Source organism: Trachypithecus francoisi, unplaced genomic scaffold (genome assembly GCF_009764315.1).
Source record: "Trachypithecus francoisi isolate TF-2019V2 unplaced genomic scaffold, Tfra_2.0 Lachesis_group0, whole genome shotgun sequence".
Classification (NCBI taxonomy): Eukaryota; Metazoa; Chordata; class Mammalia; order Primates; family Cercopithecidae; genus Trachypithecus; species Trachypithecus francoisi.
In genome coordinates this window covers 48,298,962-48,323,731 of record NW_022681453.1, presented here as the reverse complement: position 1 = coordinate 48,323,731, position 24,770 = coordinate 48,298,962, and the positions used below count along the sequence as shown (strand labels likewise).

Below are 24,770 nucleotides of genomic sequence, written 5' to 3'. Positions count from 1 at the left end.
GCAACACTGTGATTCAATTAGAGGACAAGGTAAACTTACTTATTGCACTGGAAGCATTTTATGCACATAGAGCTGAAAATGGTTCTCCATTAGCAACTAAATTATAAGGGTAAATGACTATAAAAGAGGGGTCTGAGGTCTGCTTTCCAGGGTGACTCAGGTATGCAAAAAAGAATAGATCCAGGGCATCAAAGTAAACACAAATTCCCTTATCCTCATTTTCAGGGTACCAAGAGCCTTCAGACATGCATCTCACAGCCTGAAGCAAGTAGGCAGAAATCCAGTGAGGGATACGCTGCAGTGTGTGGGACTCCAGCATAATCAGGCAGCAGGCACCATCCTCAGTGATTGTGTAACACACAGTGAGCATTCTATGTTGCCCAGGGAATTGACTTAAATTACAGTTTTGTTCCCTTTAAATGGAGTCTGTTGGTCCAAGATTGAGATAAACTAGTAAATCTGAAATGAAGATTATAAAAAACTATTAATCTTTTTATTAAATTTGAATTGATTTTGTGAATACAGAACAAGTTGCAGGAGACTCTCCTACAAGGCAGCTGCACATACTCTTGAAACCTTCAATATGCCTTGAGGCATATACTTGACAAGCACCTTAAATAGACTGATTTTTCTGCCTTATTTAACAAGACAGGCAGAAAGTAAGTCCTAAACCCCTACTGCGAAAGGCCTGTCATGGATTAGAATCAAAAGCACAAACAAAATTTAAGTTAGGCCCTCCCCTTTGCAGGAGGGTATTTAAAACTAAGATATGGATTCATTCCTTCGATGCCTTGCCAAAAGAAAAAAATGAAAGAATACTGTTGCTTAGCAACAACTAAAACAATGTGCAGCAAAGGAGAGTGGTCTGAAAGAAAGCTAAGCCGGTGAGTTTGTTACAGCCACCCCAGATGAACTTTGTGACCCAAGACCCTGCCTGTGTCCTCATCTGGCCTAAGGGTAAGGTTAAGGCCTGGCTATTACTGGCACTCAACTATCTTGACAAAGAGACCTGTAATCCCAAAGAAATAAGAACCTACTTCTGGACAGCACAAGGCTTCTAACATTAACCTGCCTGTTTCCGCCACTAATAGCAAAGTTTCAAGCTGCATGAAATCTTGGGAAAACTCCATTTAACAGGTGGGGAAACAAGTTGAGAGAGATGAAATGACTTCTCTAAGATATTGCAGCTGGCCGTGCGCGGTGGCTCAAGCCTGTAATCCCAGCACTTTGGGAGGCCAAGAAGGGCGGATCACGAGGTCAGGAGATCGAGACCATCCTGGCTAACACGGTGAAACCCTGTCTCTACTAAAAAAAAGATATAAAAAACTAGCCGGGCGAGGTGGCGGGCGCCTGTAGTCCCAGCTACTTGGGAGGCTGAGGCAGGAGAATGGCGTAAACCCGGGAGGCGGAGCTTGCAGTGAGCTGAGATCCGGCCACTGCACTCCAGCCTGGGAGACAGAGGGAGACTCCGTCTCAAAAAAAAAAAAAAAAGATATTGGAGCTGTTCATGACAGATTCTGGGCTGGATGCTAGCTCTGGCATCCAGAGGTTGCTCTTTCCCCTACATTTAACCTAAATTGCAGGCAAGACCAAGATCAGAGAAGCAGGCTACTGACACTCAAGTGTTTCTTATAGCTCAACCATGAAAAATGCCATTCTTATTTGAGGACCCTTCCTAAGCTGCTGGGAGGTTTCAAAGTCAATTACAAAGAGCTTGAATGAGATGTGAAACCCTTCTCTCTCTCAATAAAATAATCCTACTAAATCCACCAGCCCCCTACTAGAAGGGGCTAACACAGTGCCAGCACTCTGGGACTGGGGAAAGAAGGCTCCAATAAAAATAAAAAGGCCACGAGTCTGATCCTCAAGTTCATGGCCATGCTTTAAGTCCAAGAGTGGCTCGTTATAGCCAAGCAACATACTCTTCTCCATGCCAGTATCATGGTGACCGCACAATACTCACCTGTCATTATTTCTAGCCGGGCATATGTTGAGGAACCAGGGGTCTTTCACCAACATTTTACTCTGGAAATGCCCAGAAACTGGATTATACTGACCCAGGCCAGACCCTCATTAGTACTACAAACAGGACTCATTCTACTGTAAGTAACATACTGCACACCCCACAGCTGGTCGGGGCAATGGCTAAAAGTGTATTAAGTGTGGCAGGATACAGTGGCTCACACCAGAACACAACTACTTAGTACACAACTACTGTGTACTAAGCACTCTATTCAGCTGTTTATGCATATTATTTTTATAAGGATGGAATTGTTTGACCCTATTTCACAGGTGAGGAAACAAGCTGAGAAATACTATGTAATCCCAGCAATTTGAGAGGCCAAGGTGGTGGATGGCTTGGGCCATGAGTTCAAGACCAGCCTGCAAGACTTGCACCATAGCAAGACCCCCATCTCTACAAACATTTGAAAAGAAGTCAGGCATGAAGGGTATGTCTGTAATCCCAGCTACTCGGGAGACTGAGGAAGGAGGATTGTTTGAACCCAGGAGGTCAAAATGAGTGAGCCATGACCACACAATTGCACTCCAGCCTGGACAACAGAGTGAGACCTTGTCTCTATAAAACTACAAAGGAAGAAAAGCACTGGGCCCAGCCTTTGAAAGAGGGCTCTGGCTACGACACTCATAAGTCACATGGCACTGGGCCAGCTCGTAACTCTTGTCATCTCAAATGGCATCAGGTACCAAATAGATGTGCTCTGGTCTCAGGGGGCGCTGCACAGCGAAAGATTAGGACATGAGAAGCATCCTCATCTACTTTTCCCCAGTAGGTAGGAAGAAATTTCACCTGCTTTGCTTCTATTTATATATAAACAGTTGCAGTGAAGACAACAAATTACATTAAACAAGTTCCTTAAAGATTTTCACTACATATTGATGTAATTTGTTGTCTTCACTACAACTGTTTATATATATTATATATCATTTTTTCCTGCCCCAACTTCTCATTTTGAACCGTAAATTCCCCTTCGAGCAGCTTTTATTCTGAAACTAAGGGGCTCCCTGTAAGGTTAAAAGCCACACACTTTGATATTATTGATACGGTAACATCTGTCCAACGTCAAGAATTTGGAGTCATGACTGGCCTCTTGATATGAACAAAGATCAGGTTTTGAAAGCAAGAGCCTGACTACTGCCCCAATCTTATGCAATAATGGCATGAGCAACACTAAAGCCTATCTAATTGCCCAAAGGTCCAGTCCCCAACAACCCTGGAGGTGATTTATATTTAAAAAGAGCAGAGATTCTGTGAGCAAAATGAAGACTGGCTGTTAGTTTCCACCTTTTCTTTGTAGAAGATGCCTTTACATTTAGCACCAGGGAGCAGGGGGAGGGACTGGTAAAAGTGGGAAGAGGAAAAGATAATACAGAGAAAGGAATTCACTAACCAAGTTTCTATTCCCTGTTTCAATCTGATGTTCGCCTTCTCTGTTCTTTGAAGGTTATGGGCAAAGACAACACAAATCAGGGAGTAGAAGAGGTTCTGCCTTACGTTCCATGGACAATGGGGCTTTAAAATGGTACCACATTAATAAAAGAACTAAAGTTGCTGCATTATTCTAAGTCTCAGCTCTTCTCATCACTTATGAGGACAATGATATTGTTCAAAATTCATTCAGATGAAAAAGATGTGGCTTATGTGAAACACACGTGCAGCCAACCTTTTCTTTCTACAGAGAAAGTTAGAGGGAAGAGATATATTCAAGGAAATCACACACAAAAAAGCAATTCACTTTGGAAATGTACTTTCAACCATCAGAGAAAAAAAAGCAAGTGTGTTCAATGTTGAACTCTTCCACATCTACTGTGAAAATTAACAGCAACCACTCATTGAACAACTACTGTGTACTAAGCACTCTATTCGGCTCTTTATGCATATTATTTTTATAAGGATGGAATTGTTTGACCCTATTTCACAGGTGAGGAAACAAGCTGAGAAATATTATGTAAACTATCAAGGTTACTTAGCTTATACACAGGGGCAATGGGGTTCAAATCCAAGCCCAGGGTTCATGTGCATGTCCCCACCCACAAACAATTTGAAGACAAAAAGAATAGCAATATATAATTATTCTCATATAATTAAATATGAGATTTACAAGTACCAGGCTCTGTACTAAGTACAGGGAACACAAAGAAAAGAGTAAGTCTTACCAAACTCTTAACTAAGGGTCAGGCTCCCCCAGTACTAAATTCTTAACACACAATTAATCTTCTCAATGACCTTATGAGATAGAGCCTATTATCCTCTCCCATTTTACAGGTAAGAAAACCAAGGTTCGCAAAGGTGAAGTAATCTGTTCAGGGTCACACAGCAAAGAATTCATGGAACTTGGATACGAACCAGGAAGCCTGATCCAACAGCCTCTTTTATTAACCATTAGGGCTGCAGATCTTAGGAGCTCACAAAATTAAAGACACAAAGTCAGAAGCCATGGGGAATACTGCATAAACAGGCCTTGGATTTCCATTTACTTAAGAACAGGTTATGATGGTTCTCAATATAGGAAATAACTTGGCAAGGAAACAATGGAAGCAAGAGCAAACCCAAATGACTACATGCAGCTCTGCTGATTGCTCAGATAAAGACTCCATCATCCCATTCGGCTGCTTGCCAGCATCTCGCTTTTCCATATGTGTTTGTTAAACTCTCGAGCGCAACGGGTCCGTGAGGAAATGGACTAGAAATGCCTCCAAATTGCCCAACTGCCCTATGCACAATTTCTAAACATCAAAATGACTTCAGCTCCAAAACACACTTATATTTGGAAAGGCAGCAATTGCTTCCAAAAGAGAGATCTTTTTCTTCATTTTAGAAAAAAAAATGTCAAAGAATGCTGCACCGCAGTTGAAGGAATGCATTGGAAAATTTTTTTAAAACTCACTGCCCAAGTTCCACGGTGGAGGAGCAGATCGTTCCAGCACTGAGGCAGCCTGCAAAGGCAGAGCTGCCTGGGCCCCTCACCTGGGTGCAGGGGGCCTCTGGTTTAGCACGTGGAATTAAGGAAGTCCTGACCTACATTCCCAAAGCCTGCAGCGGAGCTTGTTTTGAACCAGATTTTCCCACAAGGACAAAGCAGCTCACAACCCAGAAACCTTTATTTTTAATTTAGGGAGAAAGGCAGTCAACAAATCAAGTCACTGTCATGTGACCACCTGTAGAACCAGGCCAGGCTATAAAAGGAGTTTGCTTCCTTCCAAATAGCTTCTGTCAGACTATTACTGTTACCTCAAAACAGTCGCTTCAAATCAGCCACCACATACACATCCAAGCACCAGGCACCCTTACAGTCATGCCAGAAAAACATATCTCCTCCGACTTCCCTTGCTATTCCTATTTATTTTTAACATTCTAACCCTGTATTCAAACAGCCCCTGGTTCATTTGTGACAACATGGATGAACCTGGAGGACATTACACTAAGTGAAATAAGCCAGGCACAGAAAGACAAATACCACATTATCTTGCTTGTATGTGGAATCTACAAAGATTGAACTCCTAGAAACAGAGAGTAGAATGGTGGTCACCAGGGACTGGGGTGGAGGATTGAGATGTTGGCCAAGGGATACAAATTTCAGTTAGGAGGAATAAGTTCCAGAGATCTATTGTACAACATAGTGACTACAGCAAATAACAATATACAGTATACTTGAAACTCACGTAGTTTTTAAATGTTCTCACCAAAAATAATAATAAGCATGTGAGGTAATGTATATGTGAATTAACTCAATTTCACCATTCCACTATATATACATATTTTAAAACATCATGTTGTACACCATAAATATATGTTGATTTAAAAAATAAAATTTTAAATTATGTGCATATATTTGTAAAAAACAAATAGCCATTAGTTAACTTCATATAGTACATTAGAATCTCTCCCAGGTTCATCTCCCACCTCCCCAGGCCTGTGTATAGAACAAGATAAGCGGTCACACCGGACCCAAGCAATGCCTTCCTGATGCATACCCCTCCCCTTGGTTTCAGCTGCAAAAGCCAAATCTAGACCAGCTCTTCCTTGAATAACTAAGTCCAGGTTTTATTAGCCTAGATTTCATTAGCCATGGTTCTTCATCTTGGTGGCACAAGAGAAATACCTGAGAAGCTTTCAAAAATCCCAATGTCCAGTTAACTCAAAATCCCTGATCTGGATTCAGATATCAGTGTTTCTGAGAGTTCTCCAGGTGATTTCCCTGTGCAGCTAAAGTTGAGAACCATGGCTCCCACTCCGTCTGTCACCAGCCATGTGACCTCAGACAAGGTTCTTAAGTTCCGAGTGTATCAATCTCTTCCTACGAAGGAGGGATGGCTCCCTGAGCTGATGCAGGCAGAGTGCTTAGCACAGGGCCTGGCACAGTCAATTGATCTTGTCCCTTTTAATATTCACGGTGGGGAAGTAATTCTATGAGTGACTGAATTATGATCATTGGACGAAATCTTTCATTTCTGCAGCGCTCAAGATTTTGTCTTGTCTTGGAAGGAAACATGAAAGAAGCACTGAGAAGAAAAAGGCAGTGGAGGCAATAGCCGCCTTGGGTTCCTCTTACACCTTTTATCAACAACTCATTTTCTCTCTGTTTTTTTAAACAGCCTCCCCCAACCCCCACCCATCCTCAGGTGAAAACATTCTCCTGATAGCCTCACACCATCTGGATGCAACTCAACACCAAATGTCTTCCAAATGGGTTTTCTCCATCTGAACGTCTGCGTTCTATTTTATTCTAATTTATTTAGCTTTAATCCAAAAAAGTCAAACAGTTTCTAAACCACGAAACAATAAGAACTTAGAACTCGAATTATATAATCTGCAAATGGCAAGATTTGAGCCCTTTGGGACTGAGGCCATCAGTCAAATACCTAACCCAGTGGTTTTCTACCCTGGCTGTAAAGAATCAGCCCTAATTCCAGAGTTCAGCTTAACTGATAAATAAATTAATTATCAAATAGATGCTTAGGGCTCTCCAGTGGATCCCTAAGTCCTAAGCTCTACAGTGGAGCCCCAAGCATCTATTTAATTTAAAAGCTCCCTCAGATAATCCTGGTATGTGGCTAGAGCTGAGGACCACCAACCACAAGAACAGAAAAGAAAAACAAATGTTTATCATCTAACACACCAAGTGTACTTCAAAGACCTCCTACAGTAAACTCAGTTACCTTTGGAGAAAGATACCAAATTCAGGAGGCCTAAAGAAAAAACTAATTTGGGTAGAAATGCTGCCCTGCCTATGCCTTTTGTTTTTGTGTTTGAGACAGGGTCTCACTCTGTCGCCCAGGCTGGACTACAGTGGTGAGATCTCGGTTCACCGCAGCCTGGAACTCCCAGGCTCAGGTGATCCTCCCAACCTCAGCCCCTTGAGTAGCTGGAACTACAGGTACATGCTACCACACCCAGCTAATTTCTGTATTTTTAGTAGAGACAGGGTTTCACCATGTTGCCCAGGCTGGTCTCGAATTCCCAGTCTCAAGCAATCTGCCCACCCCAGTCTCCCAAAGTGCTGGGATTACAGGTGTGAGCCACTGCACCCAGCCTGCCTACGTCTTCTAACTCAAAAAACAAGCATAATAATTAAGAACGTTTCATTCCAGTGAGACGTTCAGTGAGGTATCATTAGACACCTCTTAAAGAAGGTATCTAAGAATATCAGCATCCCCAAAGGGACAGGGAGATCCGCTAAAATAATGACTATTCCCTGGGACTAGATCCACAAATCCTATTTGTTTGAAGAAATATCTGTACAAATGTAAGACTTTAAACTGAATTAGCACTTGTCAACACATATTCAATAGACAAATTAAGGACCCAGTAAAAGACATCACAATCTTGATAGTAAATTTATGTATGCATTTTTCAAGAAGTTGTAAAGCTTAGAACTGAAATCATACTCTGAAAAAAAAACGTAAGTAAATAAGCCTATCTTGCTTATAAACATACACACACACACACACACCCCAACACACTTCATGAATTTTCAAGTGAGTCAAGGTGACCACTCCAGGAAAGCTACCACCTTACCTCTGAATTTCTTAGGTGGATTGTTAAGGTCGCCGGTTTCTGGCTGTACAACACAACGATCATCAACCAGGCTGTAAAGAAGACAGATAAATGCTCTGTCAAGTTAAGTGTATGAAAATGAAACTCTTAGCACCATGCAAAAATCAGATATCTTAGGGCTTCTCCTGTGCAACATTTAGACTGCCATAGTCTCCTGCCAGGAACTCTTTACACTAGAGGCTTCCTATGCATGGATCTAATCTAATCCAAAAGCCCAGGGTTCTGTTCTGTGAAGGACACATTAAGCTACTGTTTTCTGTGGCTCCTTTCCCATAACCACATCCATGGGAGACTTGAGTATAGCATGTAAGGTGGCTGAAGTCGCGAGACAAAGCAAGGGGCCGTTGCATTCAACTAAGGGTAGCTGAGGAGCTGACTCTGTGCCTGGTAAAGATGAGCCAGGCGCTTGCCCTTTGGGAGCTCAAGGCTAGTGCAGGAGCCTTAAGAACAAACTGATAAGGAGAATACAATCTAAGGGCTGTAAGAGAAGGAAGAAAAAAAATAACAGCCAGAAGCGAACTGTGCCTGAGGTCATCTGAGAAGCTGCAGACAGAGGAAGTTCTAATGGAACTACTGGAAGAGTCGAAATAGATGTGGGAGGCTAGAGGGGAGCGTTTCCAGGTGGAGAGAACCATGAGTGCACATTCATGAAGACATGAAAGGACTCTGGAGCATCAAAAGCAACTAGTGGGGAAAGTACAAAAAAATTACAAATAAATAAGCCCACATTACATAAAGACTCAGTATTTAAAGTCCTGACTGCTAAGTCTAACTTGCACAATTCTTTTAGAAGAACCACTTAAAAATATATTTTTGAACAGATGAGGGAACTGAGACTCTGAGAAGTTACACAACTTGTCCAAGCTCCTAAAACTGGTACTGATAGAACTGGCTAATCTTCCAAGTGACCACAGAACTTGCACTTGTTCCCAGCTAACATGCTATGGTTTTCCAGGGTTCCTCCATTCATCTGTGCTGTCTCCTCTTATCCCAAATGCAAGGTACCATTAAATATTCAGCCTTTACCCTTACTGTTCTATTCTCCAACATTCCCTTTTATCTCCTAAAGTCCTGCCTGTCTTTCAGGACTCAGATTAAGAGCCCCACCTTCTCCACAAAGCCCCCCAAGCCTTTCCTGCTCCAGACACTCTCTGCCTCTCCTTCTCTGTCCTCCCAGCCTCACTGACGGAGACTCCAAAGGTACACCAGGCTACCAGCTCCATGAAGGCCACAAGATGCCCAAGGCTGGCAGCTCAGTATTTATTTGGTAGGTAAATCAAAGTGTCCATGGTACCCCACCAGCAGTTTGCCTCCTTCAGCTTCACGACACAAGACCTCACTGTATCAACAAGAGGCACAGTGTAGCCAATGGCCTGAGTTCTCATGTAGAAATCAAGAGCAGAATATACATATATAAAACCCCCACCCTGAGCTCCTGTAAGTGTAAGTACAGTAATGCCCCCAGAGCTAACATAATGCTTGACAACGTGGGCTCAGAATCCAACGTAGGGCTAGGTTAAAAAATCATGAAGTTCTCATGGCCAGGTGTGGTGGCTCAAGCCTGTAATCCCAGCACTTTGGGAGGCTGAGACGGGCGGATCATGAGGTCAAGAGATCAAGACCATCTGGCCAACATGGCAAAACCCTGTCTCTACTAGAAATTCAAAAATTAGCTGGGCATGGTGGTGTGCACCTGTAGCTCCAGCTCCATGGGAGGCTGAGGCAGGAGACTCGCTTGAACCCAGGAGGCAGGGGGTGCAGTGAGCCGAGATCACACCACTGCACTCCAGCCTGGTGACAGAGCAAGACTCCATCTCAAGAAAAAAATAAATAAATAAATCATCAAGTTCTCAAATGGGGAGGAAGTGGTAAGAGGAGCCCCAGTCGAGCTCAGAAGACAAATGAATTGTAGATGGCACTCTGCCACCTACTAGCGGCATGATCATGACTATGGCATTTTACCCCTACTGAACTCAGTTTTTTCATCTGTAAAATGAAAGTTGGTCTCAGGGATTCTTAATGAGGGGGATGTTCATCAGACTTACTGTTTCCAAATATACTGACACCAGGACTCTGTCAACCCAGCTTACTAAAGCTGTGCTATAGGATGAGGCCCAAGAATCCCCCCACCTTGTTTTTTTAAAGAGACAGGGTTCTTGCTATGATGCCCAGGCTGGTCTTAAAAGCTGGTCTTGAACTCCTGGCCTCAAACGATCCTCCCATCTCAGCCTCCCAAGAAGCTGGGATTACAGGTGTTATCTATTGCACCAAACTGAACCTTTATTTTTAACAAGCTAAAAAGGCAATTCAGAAGCATGCCACTGAGTAGTGTGCACACATACACACTTGCCCTCCAAGATCCTATTGGAGTTCTAAAGTTCAATCAGTAGATGAAGTCATTTGGAGGTAATCATCATCTATATAAATGGGATGGGGCTGGAGTGCTACACAGTGAGTCCCATAACGACTGGCAGTCACTCATTGTAGTCCACAACAGGTCCTCCATAAATGCTAAAAATATTAAAAACAGGAAGGGTTGTCAAACTTTCTTTCCAATCCCATTTTTACACTGCTATCCTCAAATATGTGCAAGCAACTGAGAAAATAAAGTATTCATCTCAATAAAGTATTAGCAGCCCAAAGTTCAAAAAGAAGCCCTCCTCACTTTAAAAGGGCAGGAGGGACTCATCATTAATTTGTTTGCAATGTTTGAGGAAAACACTTAAAAAGCAATTTATATGACTTTCAAGAAGGGATGCCCTGGAAGAGAAAGAAGGTACTAAGATCTCAGGGGCTCAGGAGGTACCTGGGTGACTGGGAGATCAAGACCCCCAGGGAAAACATGGGCATAGAGTGGGTTGAGGTTTAACCCGGCATCCAGATAGAGGCTGTGCACAGTCAAGGAGGAGGGAGAGCTGTGGGCAGACAAGGAAGCCGGAAAGAGAGAAGCTGGCCTGCAGAGAGCAACTGTTGGCAGCCCTAGCCTTGCAGTCTGGAATTTTCTGAGCTGTGAAATCTTGGGCAAGTGACTTTGCCTCTCTGAAGCTCAAAACTTTTGCCTCCACAAATGGTAATGATGAGAGTGTTCACCATAGACAGTTGTGTGAGAATTAAGAAAGATGTAGGCACAGTATTTAGCATAATGCTTAGCACACAGCAAATACCCACTGGGCTCATTTAGTGCTTTTCATTTATTACTGTTGCTGTCATTGCTGAAAAAAAGAAGAGGGTAAAAGAGTCAACCACAGACGATGAAAAGAGGAAGGAGCCAACCATGAAGAAAGGAGGGACAGTCAGGGGCAGGGCAGAAGGAGGCCTCTTTGCCAAAAGCCACAGAAGATAAATTGTTAAGGGTAGGTCCATAATGGAGAGAGGTCAAATATAGAAAGTCACTGGATCTGGTGATCAGGCAGTCATGGATGACTTCTTTTCACTAGATGACATTTGAAACAAAATCTCTCTACAGTGGGAGCACAAGTCTAATTGAGCTATAATTCTGTATCTATAATAATTTGCTCCCTGAGTGTGGAGTAACCTGCATGACAGCCTAGGAATACTCATTCTGCACAAATACCAGAAAACAAGCATGCTTTAAATAATAGCTGTAATTAAAAGGAAGGTCTGGCTACTGTAAAAATGAGGTTCTTGGAGAAGCTGCTGGTCTTCCTTCCCCCAATTTATTTGAGACCAGCTCTTGCCAAATACAACAATGCCACCCGGGGGCCTCACTACTCCTTTCTACACAAAGACAATATAGACCATTCGTAACTATTTTGGAGTTAACCATCTTGATTCTCCATTCTGCTTCTGTCTGCCTTTGGGACTATTTCACCTCTCATTTCCTCTTCTAGACAATAGGCGTAGGAGGAGAAGGGAGAAGATAATCAAATGAGTACATTATGAAATATATTTATACCCTTAAAAGTTGTATAAAGATTGGGAAAAAAGCACAAAAGAGCAAAAATCTGATTTATAGAACTTTATGCAATTTATAATTTTCAAATGCATACAGCAACGTAAAGTAGGAAATGTCTGCTTCAAAGAAAAAAGATAGGCAGCCCTGGAGGTTTGGTCTTTGCTTATATTATAAAGGAGTCACTATTTGAAAAAGAAGAGCCTTTACAAAACTAAAAAGCACTTCCTTGGGCTCTGTAAATATTCATCCTTACACTTTATTTCATTTAAACTGTACTCCATAGTGGAATAAAGGCACTCCCTTTTATATAGAAAGGAAGAGCAAATGTTAATAAACTCAGAATAGTGTCCTAAATAATGAGGTTGTACTCTTTCAGAAATATACAGAAAATTGTGTTTTTGTATAAGAGGTTAAACTTGGCTAATACAGGATTTGGTGTTTGTGATTTCAACCGCACTTAGAAAGCCAGGTAAAATGGTAACGTTCGTATGTTAGAAAAATCAGTTTTAAGCTGATGTTATGATGTCTTAAACAAATCCTGCCACACAAGAAATTGCATGCTCTTACCCCAAGGTGCTAATAAATCCATTTGTCGATCCCTCCGCGTACAGAGAACAAATGTCTCCAATATGCAGGAAGCTAGACATTTTGTCAGACATGTCTTTCTTGAAAATCCTAGACAAAGTAAAATATGCAACATTGTTAGAAGAAAAGAAATGCTCAGAGGGGGAAAAAAGTCACTAAGAGTTGGCTTAGCTCAATTTTCCAAAGCGCCTTACTTAAAAGCCAAATTTAAATAAGAGTTTGACAGGCAGGCAATTCAATGAGCCAAGTAAGGACATATGCAACGGCATTTTTTCCCCGTATATTATTTAATTTCAGGATATTCCAACCACAGTAACATTTGTTTCTAACAAAACCATGCCTGAATCAGATTCTACAAGTTGAGGACCCTTGATAATAAAAACTGCAGTGAGTAGAAAGCCTGCAGGGAACTCAGCCAAGAACCTTGCAGTGATTAGGGAGTTACTTGGAAAGTCTGACTTATGAAACATTAACATATTCAATTTGCCTCAGGGAATGTTAAGTCAGAAGGAAACACCTGGTATAAAAACTTGCTTCTGGCTAGGCCACAGTGCCTGGGCTAAGGTACCAAAGCAACAAAATGACATTAATAAAACGAAACCTGGTAATAAATACCACAAATTTCCAGCAGCCTTTTAGGCCTTTTAAGAATTCCACAACTGTATGCACTTCACCCAAATGCTACTTAAATGTCTTTCCTTCTCATCCTTCACCAAGAAACACTTCCAGAGGACGAAAACCCTTTAGACAGAACCTGGCCCAGATCCTTCAGTATTTGGGTAAAAATAATAAGGTTCCCTGCCCAGGAACACACAGCTATTTAGAGGCAGTCTTACAAAAAGCTCTTAAGTCTCAGGAAATCTCTACATAGCCCAGAAACCATTAAACACACAAACACATATAAATATCAACAAAAATATTGATGTGACTCCTAGAAACAGCTTTCATCAGGGCCATAAATATTGAGGAGTGGGAACCAATTGTAAAAAGCTAAATTGACATTTAAAAAATAAACTCAGTTATGTGGGAAGACTGGGTGCTGGTGTGGACTGCAGCTAATCACCCCGTGTTTCCTCAGGCACCTGGTGTGGAGATGCCCAGGGCAACCCAGGTTTTCCCAAAACCCCTCCTCCAAACCCAGACCCCTTTACCCATCAATTTACTCAACTTCCCCTTCCAGAAGCCATTTACCCCACACAGTCACAAGAGTTGTAATGGTGTGGAACAGTATTATGTCTCCTTCAATTGCTTTCTGGGTGCCAAGTTTTCTTTCAGGAAGAATTATGCAGCAATGATCAGCATGACACTTCAGGAAGCAACCTCCTACCTTAGCAGCAATGTCAGCTATTGAAAGCAAACTCATGTAAAAGAACCTGCTTGTGAGAAGCTGCAGGGAAAAGCTAATTTGTCATCCCCTTCCCTCCCCTCCAACAACCCAGACATTGCAGGGGAGATAAAGAGCATTTCATTAAACATGAACTTATTTACAGAGGGAGACAGCAACTGAGAACACAGAATAAACTCTCAAACGAAAGAGCCAGTATCTCTAGACCTTGAGGGAAGACACACAAATAATGTGCAGAAGGACAGTTTGCCAAGTACCACTCTCTGGAATCATGTCAGTCACTGTTTAATTCTTCATAACTACATATTTTATACCTAAAGGCAAACCAATGTTTTAAACAGCATCCAGAAAGGTGGCACAAATGGAAAACATCAAGGGAGATTAATATTCCCCTCTGTGCTTATATTGTAAAACTTTATCTTAAAAGGTCAGGAAGTCAGCATACTTCTAAGACCAATTATTAGAAGATAATTTGTTTGAATTTTGAGCCAGACCAAATTTGTGTCTGTACACCCCGGCCTCCCGAAAGAACACCAGGGAATTTCCAAATGCAGGAGAACAGGTATGTGCTCCGGCAAGAGGGCTAGGGCCGTGTCCAGTGTGACTAAGGCTCTCCTTTCACAATCACCCTTCAGATAAGCATTCAGCCCCAGTAGAGACTAGGCCAGAAAATGCCTGCTGTCTTGTGAACTATCATCACCACCTGGATACCCTGCCGAAAGATTCCAGGCCCTTAATGGGAAGAAGCAGACAATTCAGTGTCCTCGAGTGACAAAGCATGATGTCTCCCATGTTGCTTGCAGCTGATCATTGCAATAGATGTCTGGACATTGCATTCCTACAGCACAGTTCTGCATTATTTTCCTTTCTGATAATAATAGCTGGCATTTATCAAGGATTTCTCATGCCCACCATAGTGCTGAGTGTTTTACAAATGTTCTCTTAGTGAATCCTCATGACCACAGCAGGAGGTAGGCACCTACCATTATTGCCATTTTGTTGTTGAAGACACTGAGGTGTAATATAGAGAGGTAAGATGCCCACGTCACATATAATTAGCAAGCAGGAGGACCAGGGTTGTTATAACCCAGGTCTATCTGACATTTTCTTTTTAGATGGAGTCTTGTTGTGTTTCCCAGGCTGGAGTGCAGTGGTGCGATCTCAGCTCACTGCAACCTCTACCTCCCAGGTTCAAGCGATTCTCCTGCCTCAGCCTCCTGAGTAGCTGGGATTACAGGCACTCACCACGAAGCCTGGCTAAATTTTTGTATTTTTTGTAGTGATGGGGTTTTGCCATGTTGGCCAGGTTGGTCTTGAACTCCTGGCTTCAAGTGATCTGCCCACCTCAGCCTCCCAAAGTGCTGCGATGACAGCCATGAGCCACCGCACGCGACCTAGGTCTATCTGACTCTTCAGTGGAGGTTGTTTATCAACAGTGATCCTGGGAACACAGGTTAAAATGTCAAATGTTCTTATACTCCAGATGATTACAGAGAACCAAGTTTCTTCTTATGCACAATTCTGTTTTCTAATTTTTCTACCATGGCTCTGTTAACACTTTCAGAAGTCAGAAAAAAAAATAAGTATCTTCTAACCAAGATACTTATTAAGTGGCCAAGATAACTGAACAAGTAACCTTTAGCTACATTTTACATCTCCCCCTGAAATCACAGGCCAGTCCACCCACCACAGCTAATGATCCTCTGGGCAATCCGCCAGGGGTACTAATTAAAAACAACCAAAAAGTGGGGGAGGACAGATCCTTCCCCAGGGGTCTCATGTGATAATTCCCCTCACAAAGGACTGGGCAGAAAGCTTGCTGGTCTAGCTAGAAACCTCTGGAGATCTCCTCTGGCCTCCCCTTAGTGAAGTGGAGGAAGGAGATGAGGGGAGGAGGATAGGTTTTAGTGCAATTATCAGCGATGTCCTGGAAGGAAAAACAAAGGTTGGGAAAGTCAACAGAATAGGCCTCTGTGGCCTGGAGGGGTGCAGGTGGAAAGTCAGCCCCAGAAGCGATGGGCCTAGGAGCAATCTTCTGGAAGACTTCCTGTTGTTCAGAGCTGGGTGGGAGAGCCCGCCTTTTTATCTGATCATGGACCATTTGTGCCTGTGAACGTCTAGCAGCTGCACTCAGGGCTCCTGTGTCACTCACACCATGACAAGGACCACCTCAGAGAAAACAGAGCTGGCGCCAACCTGCCAGGAGCTGTGGAACTTCAAACGCTTATGGACACCCGGGACTCTGCTGACAAGCCATGCCTGACATACACAAGGGCAGGCTTAGGCACTCAGCTCCTGCGCTCCACCCTGGCTCTCTGTCCCTCAGTTCTTCTTCTTATTATTACTATTATTATTTAGCTTATTATTAGGAGCCCATAGCCACCTCTCTGCCTTCATTTCCTCCTCTGTTAAATGGGCATAATACTCACTTCAAGAGGCTGTGGTGAGGAATGGATGAAATAATGCTTGACAAGCACCTGGTACAGTGGCTGACATACTTGAAATTGCTCTATGCTCGTTATTTTTATTTTTCTTCCATGAAAGACAAAGTGGAATTCTGAAAGATTCCAGGGCATCAAAATTTAAACTCAGTAAAGGATCCCCTGTTTAAAAAGCCATATGTGTATCATAACAAATGAACTCCTATATGAACCATGATGACAGATTTTACTTCAGGGAAGATAATTTATCCTTCCTAATTCTCCTGATGAAAAAAAGGTGAACAATAGCGAATTACACTCAACCCCCAGCCACAGAGCATTCTAGCCTTTCAAAAAACACAGAATCATGGAATAAAAGTTGGAAGGAACCCTGTAAAGCATGTAATTCCACCTCCTGCCCAATAATGGAATCTCTCCATCATGCTGCCTACGGATGGTCTCACTGGGCAATCGAGCCTACTCTGTGTTCAAACAGCCTTGTTCAAACGATTACTCCTAAACTAGGCACAGTGGCTCATGCCTGTCATCACATTTTAAACAGCCAAGGCAGGAGGATGGCTTGAAGCAAGGAGTTTGAGACCAGCCAGACCCCATCTCTACAAAAAATAAAAATAAAAATACATTAGCAGGGCATGGTGGCACACATCTGTAATCCCAACTACTTGGGAGGATCACTCGGGCCCAGGAGCTCCAGGCTGCAGTGAGCTGTGATCGTACCACTGCACTCCAGCCTGGGCAACAGAACAAGACCCTGCCTGTGAAAACAATAAAACAATTACTCCTGTCCCCTCCCTTAGCCCCACAAAGGACAGCTGCCTGCCAGAACTTTTGCTATTCATCTGTCCTCTGATGCATCTAAGACCTCTGCATATGTGAATGCTATCTAGATTTTTTCTCCTTAAGGCTTTGCTTCTTTTCACAAAGCATCACCATCCTCCCCGCAATTCCTGATGCAGCATGACGTGAAGAGCACCTCTCAACCCATAGCAGGCAGGAACTGAGGCTCCAGAGTCAAAGTGCCCAGGTTCAAACCCCAGCTCTGCCACTTACTCACTGAACTTCAGGCAAGTTCCAGAACTTTCCTAAGCCTCGCTTTTCCCAGCTGTAAAATGGGGAAAATAAGAGCACCTACCTCAGCAAGCTGACATGAGGTTCAGCAAGATGGTGTTTACAAAACACTCAGCAAAGCATCGGGCATGAAGTAGGTGTGCCATCAATATATGCTATTCCCATTAGACCGCCACCGCCACCCGCCACCATTCTGATGGGTGGAAGCACCTGTTAAACCAGGGTTCTTCCAAGGTGGCTTTGGCCAAGGCAAAGAAAGGTAGATCACTGCCTCTGGGAGATACTCTTGCAGAGGGGCTGTGGCAGCTTTGTTGAGCCTCACACCACCCTCTGGCTGAGTTTCCCTTTGCCCTGTATTGAAACTGCTCCCAGAGTTGTGCATAAAAAAAGGGGGGGGGGGCAGGGAGGATTTGATTCTATTCCCAAGAAAGGTGCAAATAAAGAAAAACACAAATGCAGAGAGATCTCTTTGGGGAAGAGAAGCCAGAGCTGCTCTTCAGAATCTGTATTGCTCTCTGCCTTCTCTATACCTTTCCTGGTCTTCTCGTCCACTCTGCTGGCTCCAGTCACTGTTACATGACGAGGATTCCCAAATCTGTCTTTCATGACCCACAGTTACTAGAGTTTTGCTCCTGGTGGCTCACAGCATCTCAATGTACCAAAAACAATTTACCTGCCTGCCCAATCGTTCCTCCTTCATAGCCATTTCTCAGTGACCACCAGCAAAGCCTGGTGGCTCCTCCAGTCTTCCCTGTCTCATGTTCCCTGCCACAGGGCCTTTGCCTGTGTTGTTTTCTCAAGCCCACAACACTCTCATCCCTACCCCACCCCTTGCTCTAATTATAGCCAAGTCACCCTCCAGCTCTAAATTCAACCAGAAAATCTTCCCCATCCCCTCAGATGAAGTTAAATTCTACTCTTATAAACTCTGCACCATGGATCTCTCCTTCCCAGGCTTCATCTCAGTTACAAGTTCCCATTTACTTGTGCAATTCCTGTCTGACACCCTACAAGGCACAAGTTGTATTCTAGAGGTCTGTGTGTGATGTGTTTTATACACAACTGTATTCCAAACACCAATGCCTAGCACATAGTAGGTATTCAGTAAATATCTGTTGAATAAATGAATGAAAAAGTCTAATCCAGCATCAATGTGTGCTGACTTGAAGCTTTACTGTCTCTCTTGAATCTTCTAGCTCCCCCTGCCCCTGCTAACCTGAGTCTCAGCCAGTATCATTTCTCAACTGGACTCCCCAAGGCCTTCCTACTCATTTCTCTGAGTCTGTCTTTCTTCCTCAATCTATTCTGCATACAACATCCAGCATGATATTTTAGAAACATAAATCAGACCATATCATTTCCCCGCCTAAAACCTTCCAACATCTCTTTGGAGCTCTTCATGATCTAGCCCTGCCTACCTTTCCCCCTGCTCTCCATACTCCAGACATAATGATTTTTCTCCAGGCCCCCTATCATGCTCTGTTCCCCGGGCCTTTGCACATGCTATCTCTGCAGCCTGAGGTATCTCCCTCCCTCCGCCACCACCACTTGTGGCTAACTGCCACTCACCTTCACAGTGCCAGTTTGATGTCTCCACCTCTGGGAAACCCTCTCTGATCTCCCAAATCTGGGTTATATGTTTCCAATATACTCTTCTATATAGCAACCTGGGTCTACTACCACTGTCATAACATTGTTTATTCACTTGTTTGTCTTCTCCACTAGACTGCAAACTCATGAGGGCAAGAACCTTAGTTGTCTTCTTCCCTGTTGCCTCCTAGTACCTGGTAGTACCTGGGATACAGCAAGCAGTCAAATATGGGTTCAGTGTCATTTTAGTGCCATCTTATCTGCTGCCTAGAAGAGTTTATACTGGTTTTGTTTTAGAGTCATGGTGTCACTCTGTCACCCAGGCTGGAATGTAGTGGTGCAATCATAGCTCACTGTAGCCTTGACCTCCCAGGCCCAGGTGATCCTCCCACCTCAGCCTCCTGAGTAGCTAGGACTACTGGTGCATACCACCACGTCTGACTAAGTTTTTCTTTCTTATTTTTGTAGAGACAAGGTCTCACTGTGGTGCCCAGGTTGGTCTTGAACTCTGGCCTCAAGTAATCCTCCTGCTTCCGCCTCTCAAAGTGCTGAAATTACAGGCATGAGCCACCACACCTGGTTTGTTTTTTAGGTGACTGTTTTCCAAAACAAATTAAAGCAAATGTACAGTGTTGGATCAAGAAGAACAGAAGCCTACCTGGCCCTTTTCAATAGATTTCTATGAGAAATTTGGAAGCAAGAAACAAAATATCTAACTTTTATCCCTGGAAAGATACTATAACTTTTATCCCCATTGACCATCCCCTCCACATGTCCAAAATGGCTTGGAGTACTGACAAGAGTGTACACTTGGAAACAGACTCAGAACATGTGAGTCTGAATTCTAACCTCATAAATTACCAGCTGTGTGTCCTTAAGCAATTTCCATAACTTCTCTGAACCTCAGCTCTCTTATCTGTAAAAAACGGGGCAACCTTTCATATTTCTCAGGGTCATTGTAAGGAGTAAACCAAATAATTCACATAAAGTGGTCAACACAATACTTGGCCCTTTATGCTCATTTTCTGTATGTCTGAATGAGTCTGAAATGAAAACATTCGTTTTTGTTCCTTCATAGTCTTCATTCACCTCTGTCGTATGATTCTTCTACTTGATGAATGTTGCTTATCTGGTCAATACTGTAGGAAATACATCTGGAGAAACAAGGATCCCAGAAATGTTTTAATCCTCTGTAAGCCCACGAGGTGGCTGATACTTGGACAGCATCTCCAAAGTACTGTTGTTTTTCAGTACCCAAACTCACAATACCCAAGCTGGCCAGACCTCAACTCAACTCCCCCGCCTTCTAACATCAATCTAGGTCCCCTGCTGGCAGTGGGGGTGGTAGAAACCTCTTCAAAGGGATAGTAATTCAATATTTAGAACCTCTTCCACTTTGGTGTTAAAACAGGCCAAAGCACAGCCTCACTAAAAAAGAAATATGTTCATTTAATTTTAAGCAGCAGCTCAAGATAGGTTTGGAATTTTTTTTTTTTTTTCTAAAAGCTTTTAGTGTGATAGAAAACTCACTCATTTGACTGTGGCAGAAAACTCATTTATTGAAATTTTTCCATCTATTATTTCTCCTGCACACACTTAACTAATTGCATTACATTCATTTAAAAAAAAAAAAAAAAAAAAAAAACCTCAATTTTCGCCTACACAGAATTCTGAATTTAAAAGTTAACAACTCCCGAAACTGAGGCTACATTAACCAAGAAGTTACCTAAGGGATCACTTAATCCTCAAGGGTGGACAGGCTTGAGAGGAAATGAGAAACTGACTCTATACTAGTTAAGGGACACCAAAACCACAGACCTGCCGGTTTTTACCAAGACACAAAGGCAAGCCTCCTATGTTTAATTAAGATGAAGTCGCCTGGCTACTGGGGCGGAACAGTCTGACTTTCAGTAATAGGGAGGCAGGGCAGTCCCGCTGACAGTCTGACCTTAAATGAGACCCTTCTAAGCATGAGAATCAGGTACTTTGGATCCCCTGCCATGCCTGCACCCGCTCACCTCCTCCCCACAGTGCACCTTTAATTTCCTGATGACCAAGCTCCTCTGTATTTTACCACACAATTACCTTAACAGTGAAAATCTTAAATATCACTGACCCAAGACACACGCAAAATACTCCCCCAGAGACCTGAATTTGTAATCATTTAACCTCCTTAAACAGCGAAGCTGGCTAGCACAGAATATAGCTCATCTATTATTAAAAGCTTCTACCCTGGTTCCTTAAACACCAGTTATGACAGAACCTAAGAGCAATAGGCATCAATCTAATTTCTATTGTAGGACACAACTTCATCTGAGGCCAAAAGCTACAAAAAGAACCAACTAAGGGTCGGAGACTAACAGTTATAAAGGAAGTCACACTTGAAGCTGCTATTCTCAGACACAGAGAGGAACCTATGCTTTATAATTTTTTAATGACCCATCCCACTGCAGAGCTTCTGGACTGCTTGGTATAATCTTGCTCCTAAGAAAAAGATGAACATAAGACAAGTACCACTAGCTTCCACATTCTCAGCTTTCCTTTGCATTTCAGAAGGAGCTTTAACTAGGAAGCAAAACAACTATTTTGCTTTGTTACAAAAACAACTGAAAAGTATCCCCGTGCATTTATTTCTGAACAGGAAGATCTGATACAATACCCAGACTTAGAGATGGTCAGTTGCACTCTGTCACTTAAGCCTTCAATTTCTCCCTCTCTCTAATGTTCCATGCCCCACATTTCAAATTACCTATGTACTCTAGGAGCTGGTGGCCCTCAATGGTGTCCCAAGGGTCAGGGAAACTTCAAGGTCAAAACTATTTTCACAATAACATCGAGGCATTATTTTCATTTTCACTCAGTCTCTCACACATGTACAGTGAAGTTTTCCAGAGGCTGCAAGGCACATGATGTAACAACAGACTGAAGACAGAAACAGATACAAGATCTGTGAATCCAACTATGTTCTATGAAGCCAGATCTCAAAGTGATTCGCAAAAAAAAAAAAAAAAGCTACTCTTCTCACAAAATTTTTGTTTGGGAAAATATTCTTATTGCTCATTAAAAATATGTCAATAGGTTAATGTGTAATGGGTTTTTAAAAATATTTTTTCAGTGTTCATTTTCTCAGTGTTAATTTCTAACATGGTAAATACAGACAGATGTAACTCACATCAATAGAAGTTCTTTAGGGTCCTGTTAGGCATGTAAAGAGCTCCTGAGAGCCAGAAGTTTGAAAACTGTTGCCATAAACTTTTCTTTAAGAGTTGCCCTGGCATCGACTGTATGCTTAGGACTCTCACTGTATAAGTTTGGAAACTTTATATATTAACAGGACGAAAATGTAAAATATACAACTGAACAGCCAGGGCTCTAGAAAGTGAACTGCTCGATTTGAAACTTAAATCTTCCTTCTTATAGAACATATGTATTGATACCTACTATACGCCACCACTACACTAGGTACTGGGGATACAGATCAAAGCAAGACACACAAGGTCCCTGCTCCCGTGATACCTATGTTCTAGTGAGGGCAGGCAGACAGGAAACAGATGAAACAAGCAAGACAAATCAGATAGTGACGAGCACACGCAAACAATTAAAACTGGGTGATATGATTAAGTGACAATGCAATTTTGGCTGGTCAGAAAAAACGAGATGAGACGTTTAAGCGAAGACCTGAAAGTCAAGACAGAGGCAGTCATGCAAAAAAAAAAAAAAAAAAAAAATCAAGCGGAAGAGCATTTTAGGTAGAGCAAACAGCTAGTACAAAGGCTGTAAAGCAAAAAGAGCTTAGCAAATTCCAGAAACAGAAAGCCAGCCCAATGTCTGCAGCATTAATGGGGAAAGGAAGAAAGTACAGGTTAAAGGCAGGGTAAATAAGACAGAGCCAGTAGGACTTCACAAGCCAGGGTAAAAAGTTGGCCTTCTATTCTAAATGTAATGGGAAGTTCGTAACCTCGATCAAGTTACTTCCCTTATCTGGCCCTCAATTTATTCATCTGCAGAATGGGGATAATGAGCGCTTATCTCATAGTTATGTTAACAACTAATTGTGAAAAAGAAAATAGAAACGGGGACACAGGAAGCATTCCTATTTGCTGTCATAATTCTACTTTCTAATCTGTTCTATTTTCTATTCTCATAAACTACTCTCTCTAAACTTCTTAGGCTTATAATCAGCAGAGGATCAGCTCTGCCAAAACAGCAAAGTTCAAATGACAAGTGAATATACAAAAGGGACACATGAGATGCACTGACCTGGACATGTCAATGCCAACTCCAACAGAATGTTTTCCCCACTATTCCTAATAAAACCAGAACCAGCAAAGCACAGCCAGGTGAGGAGTGAATACCAGCATCTCACTCACACAGCACCCTTTGCGTCTATCTCCAGTCGCCAAGCTTTGCCACCTGGCCCCAAAGCACCTGCATTTGGACAATCATTCTTCTGCTAAAAAATGTAGCCAACAACAAATCCATCAGCCTTCCCCGTTCTTTCTTGGCATATCCACACTACCTCCACCTCCTAAAAGACAAAAGCCCCTTGCCAAAGTCCTTTGGCGCTGGTTTTCTTGCTGCTTGCTTTAAAAATAATAAAAATCAAAGAGCTTCCTCAAGGCCGGGCACAGTGACTCACACCTGTCACCCCAACACTTTGGGAGGCTGAGGTGGGTGGATCACTTGAGGTCAGGAGTTCGAGACCAGCCTGGCCAATATAGCGAAACCCCATCTTTACTAAATATACAAAAATTAGCCGGGCATGGTGGCTTGTGCCTGTAGTCCCAGCTACTTGAGAGGCCAAGGCAGGAGAATTGCTTGAACCTGGGAGGTGGAGATTGCAGTAGGCTGAGATCATGCCACTATACTCCAGCCTGGGCGACAGAGGAAAACTCCTTCTCAAAGAAAAAGAAAAAAAAAAAAAAGCTTCCTTTAAAGTTAGGCGCAAAGAGAGGGGCTTACACACAGGGCTTTTGCTCAAAGCACCTGGTGAGTCAAAAGGCCTTAAGGCGGTTGGCCTCTCAGAACCATAGATAAGGATGAAGACAAAAAGGCACCGTTTCACTTTTTAGGTCAAGCAGTACCCAGCAGGGCAGGTTCACCATGGGCTGAGCCCGGCAAACCATGAGGTCTTTCACAGGAAAAAAAGGAGTATGCCCAGGAAAAGGAAGAGCTGCTGGCATTTGATCAATCTCCTGGCAAGAGGCCAAGGAAACTCCCTCCAGAGTGAGCACAAGTCTCCCTGCGATGTCCTCACCCAGGTACATATATGGTAATATAGCTATAAATACGGGGTAGAGAAAACCTAACACATTTACGGTTAACTTGTTCAAGAGGGAGAAAAAGGCTCCCTTTACAACAGTCTCTGCTTCTGTTCCTGGGCACTCTCAGGGTTAATTTTGGACTTCCTTTGAGCAAAGATGCTTGGCGATATCATCTTTATTGTGAAATGAGGATGAACAGCACATTTTTGACTTGGACACAATGCCACCCTCCTCCCCACACATTTTCACACAGCTCCCCGTCCTTGCCTTCTTGTCCCACTAGCTGCTAATCAGATCGTCCTCAGAAATGCAGCGTGTCCCCATCATCAGATAATTTATTCTCTTGCAAAAAGCACTTCTCTGGGAGCATAGAAAATCGTATTCTGCTTTCGTTTTCAGGCAGTCCCAAAGGAAGTCACCAACTCAGAAGTTTCAACTTTAAGCAAGGCCCTTCATGACATCCCAGAAATAGCAGCTGTAAATC

The 24,770-nt window shown here is 42.8% G+C and overlaps 1 protein-coding gene across 11 annotated transcripts in view; it reads right to left on the bottom strand.

Annotated features, from left to right (window-relative positions):
- Positions 1 to 24,770, bottom strand: part of ITPR1 (inositol 1,4,5-trisphosphate receptor type 1) — a 356,972-nt gene that overhangs the window by 321,176 nt on the left and 11,026 nt on the right. For all 11 annotated transcript variants that reach the window (XM_033210504.1, XM_033210510.1, XM_033210513.1 and 8 more), the window contains exons 3-4: positions 12,561 to 12,668; positions 8,039 to 8,109 (exon numbers count right to left, since the gene is read on the bottom strand). In XM_033210504.1, the coding sequence (XP_033066395.1) occupies positions 8,039 to 8,109; positions 12,561 to 12,652 (163 nt within the window). In that variant the 5' untranslated portion in view covers positions 12,653 to 12,668. The remainder of the gene's footprint in view (positions 1 to 8,038; positions 8,110 to 12,560; positions 12,669 to 24,770) is intronic.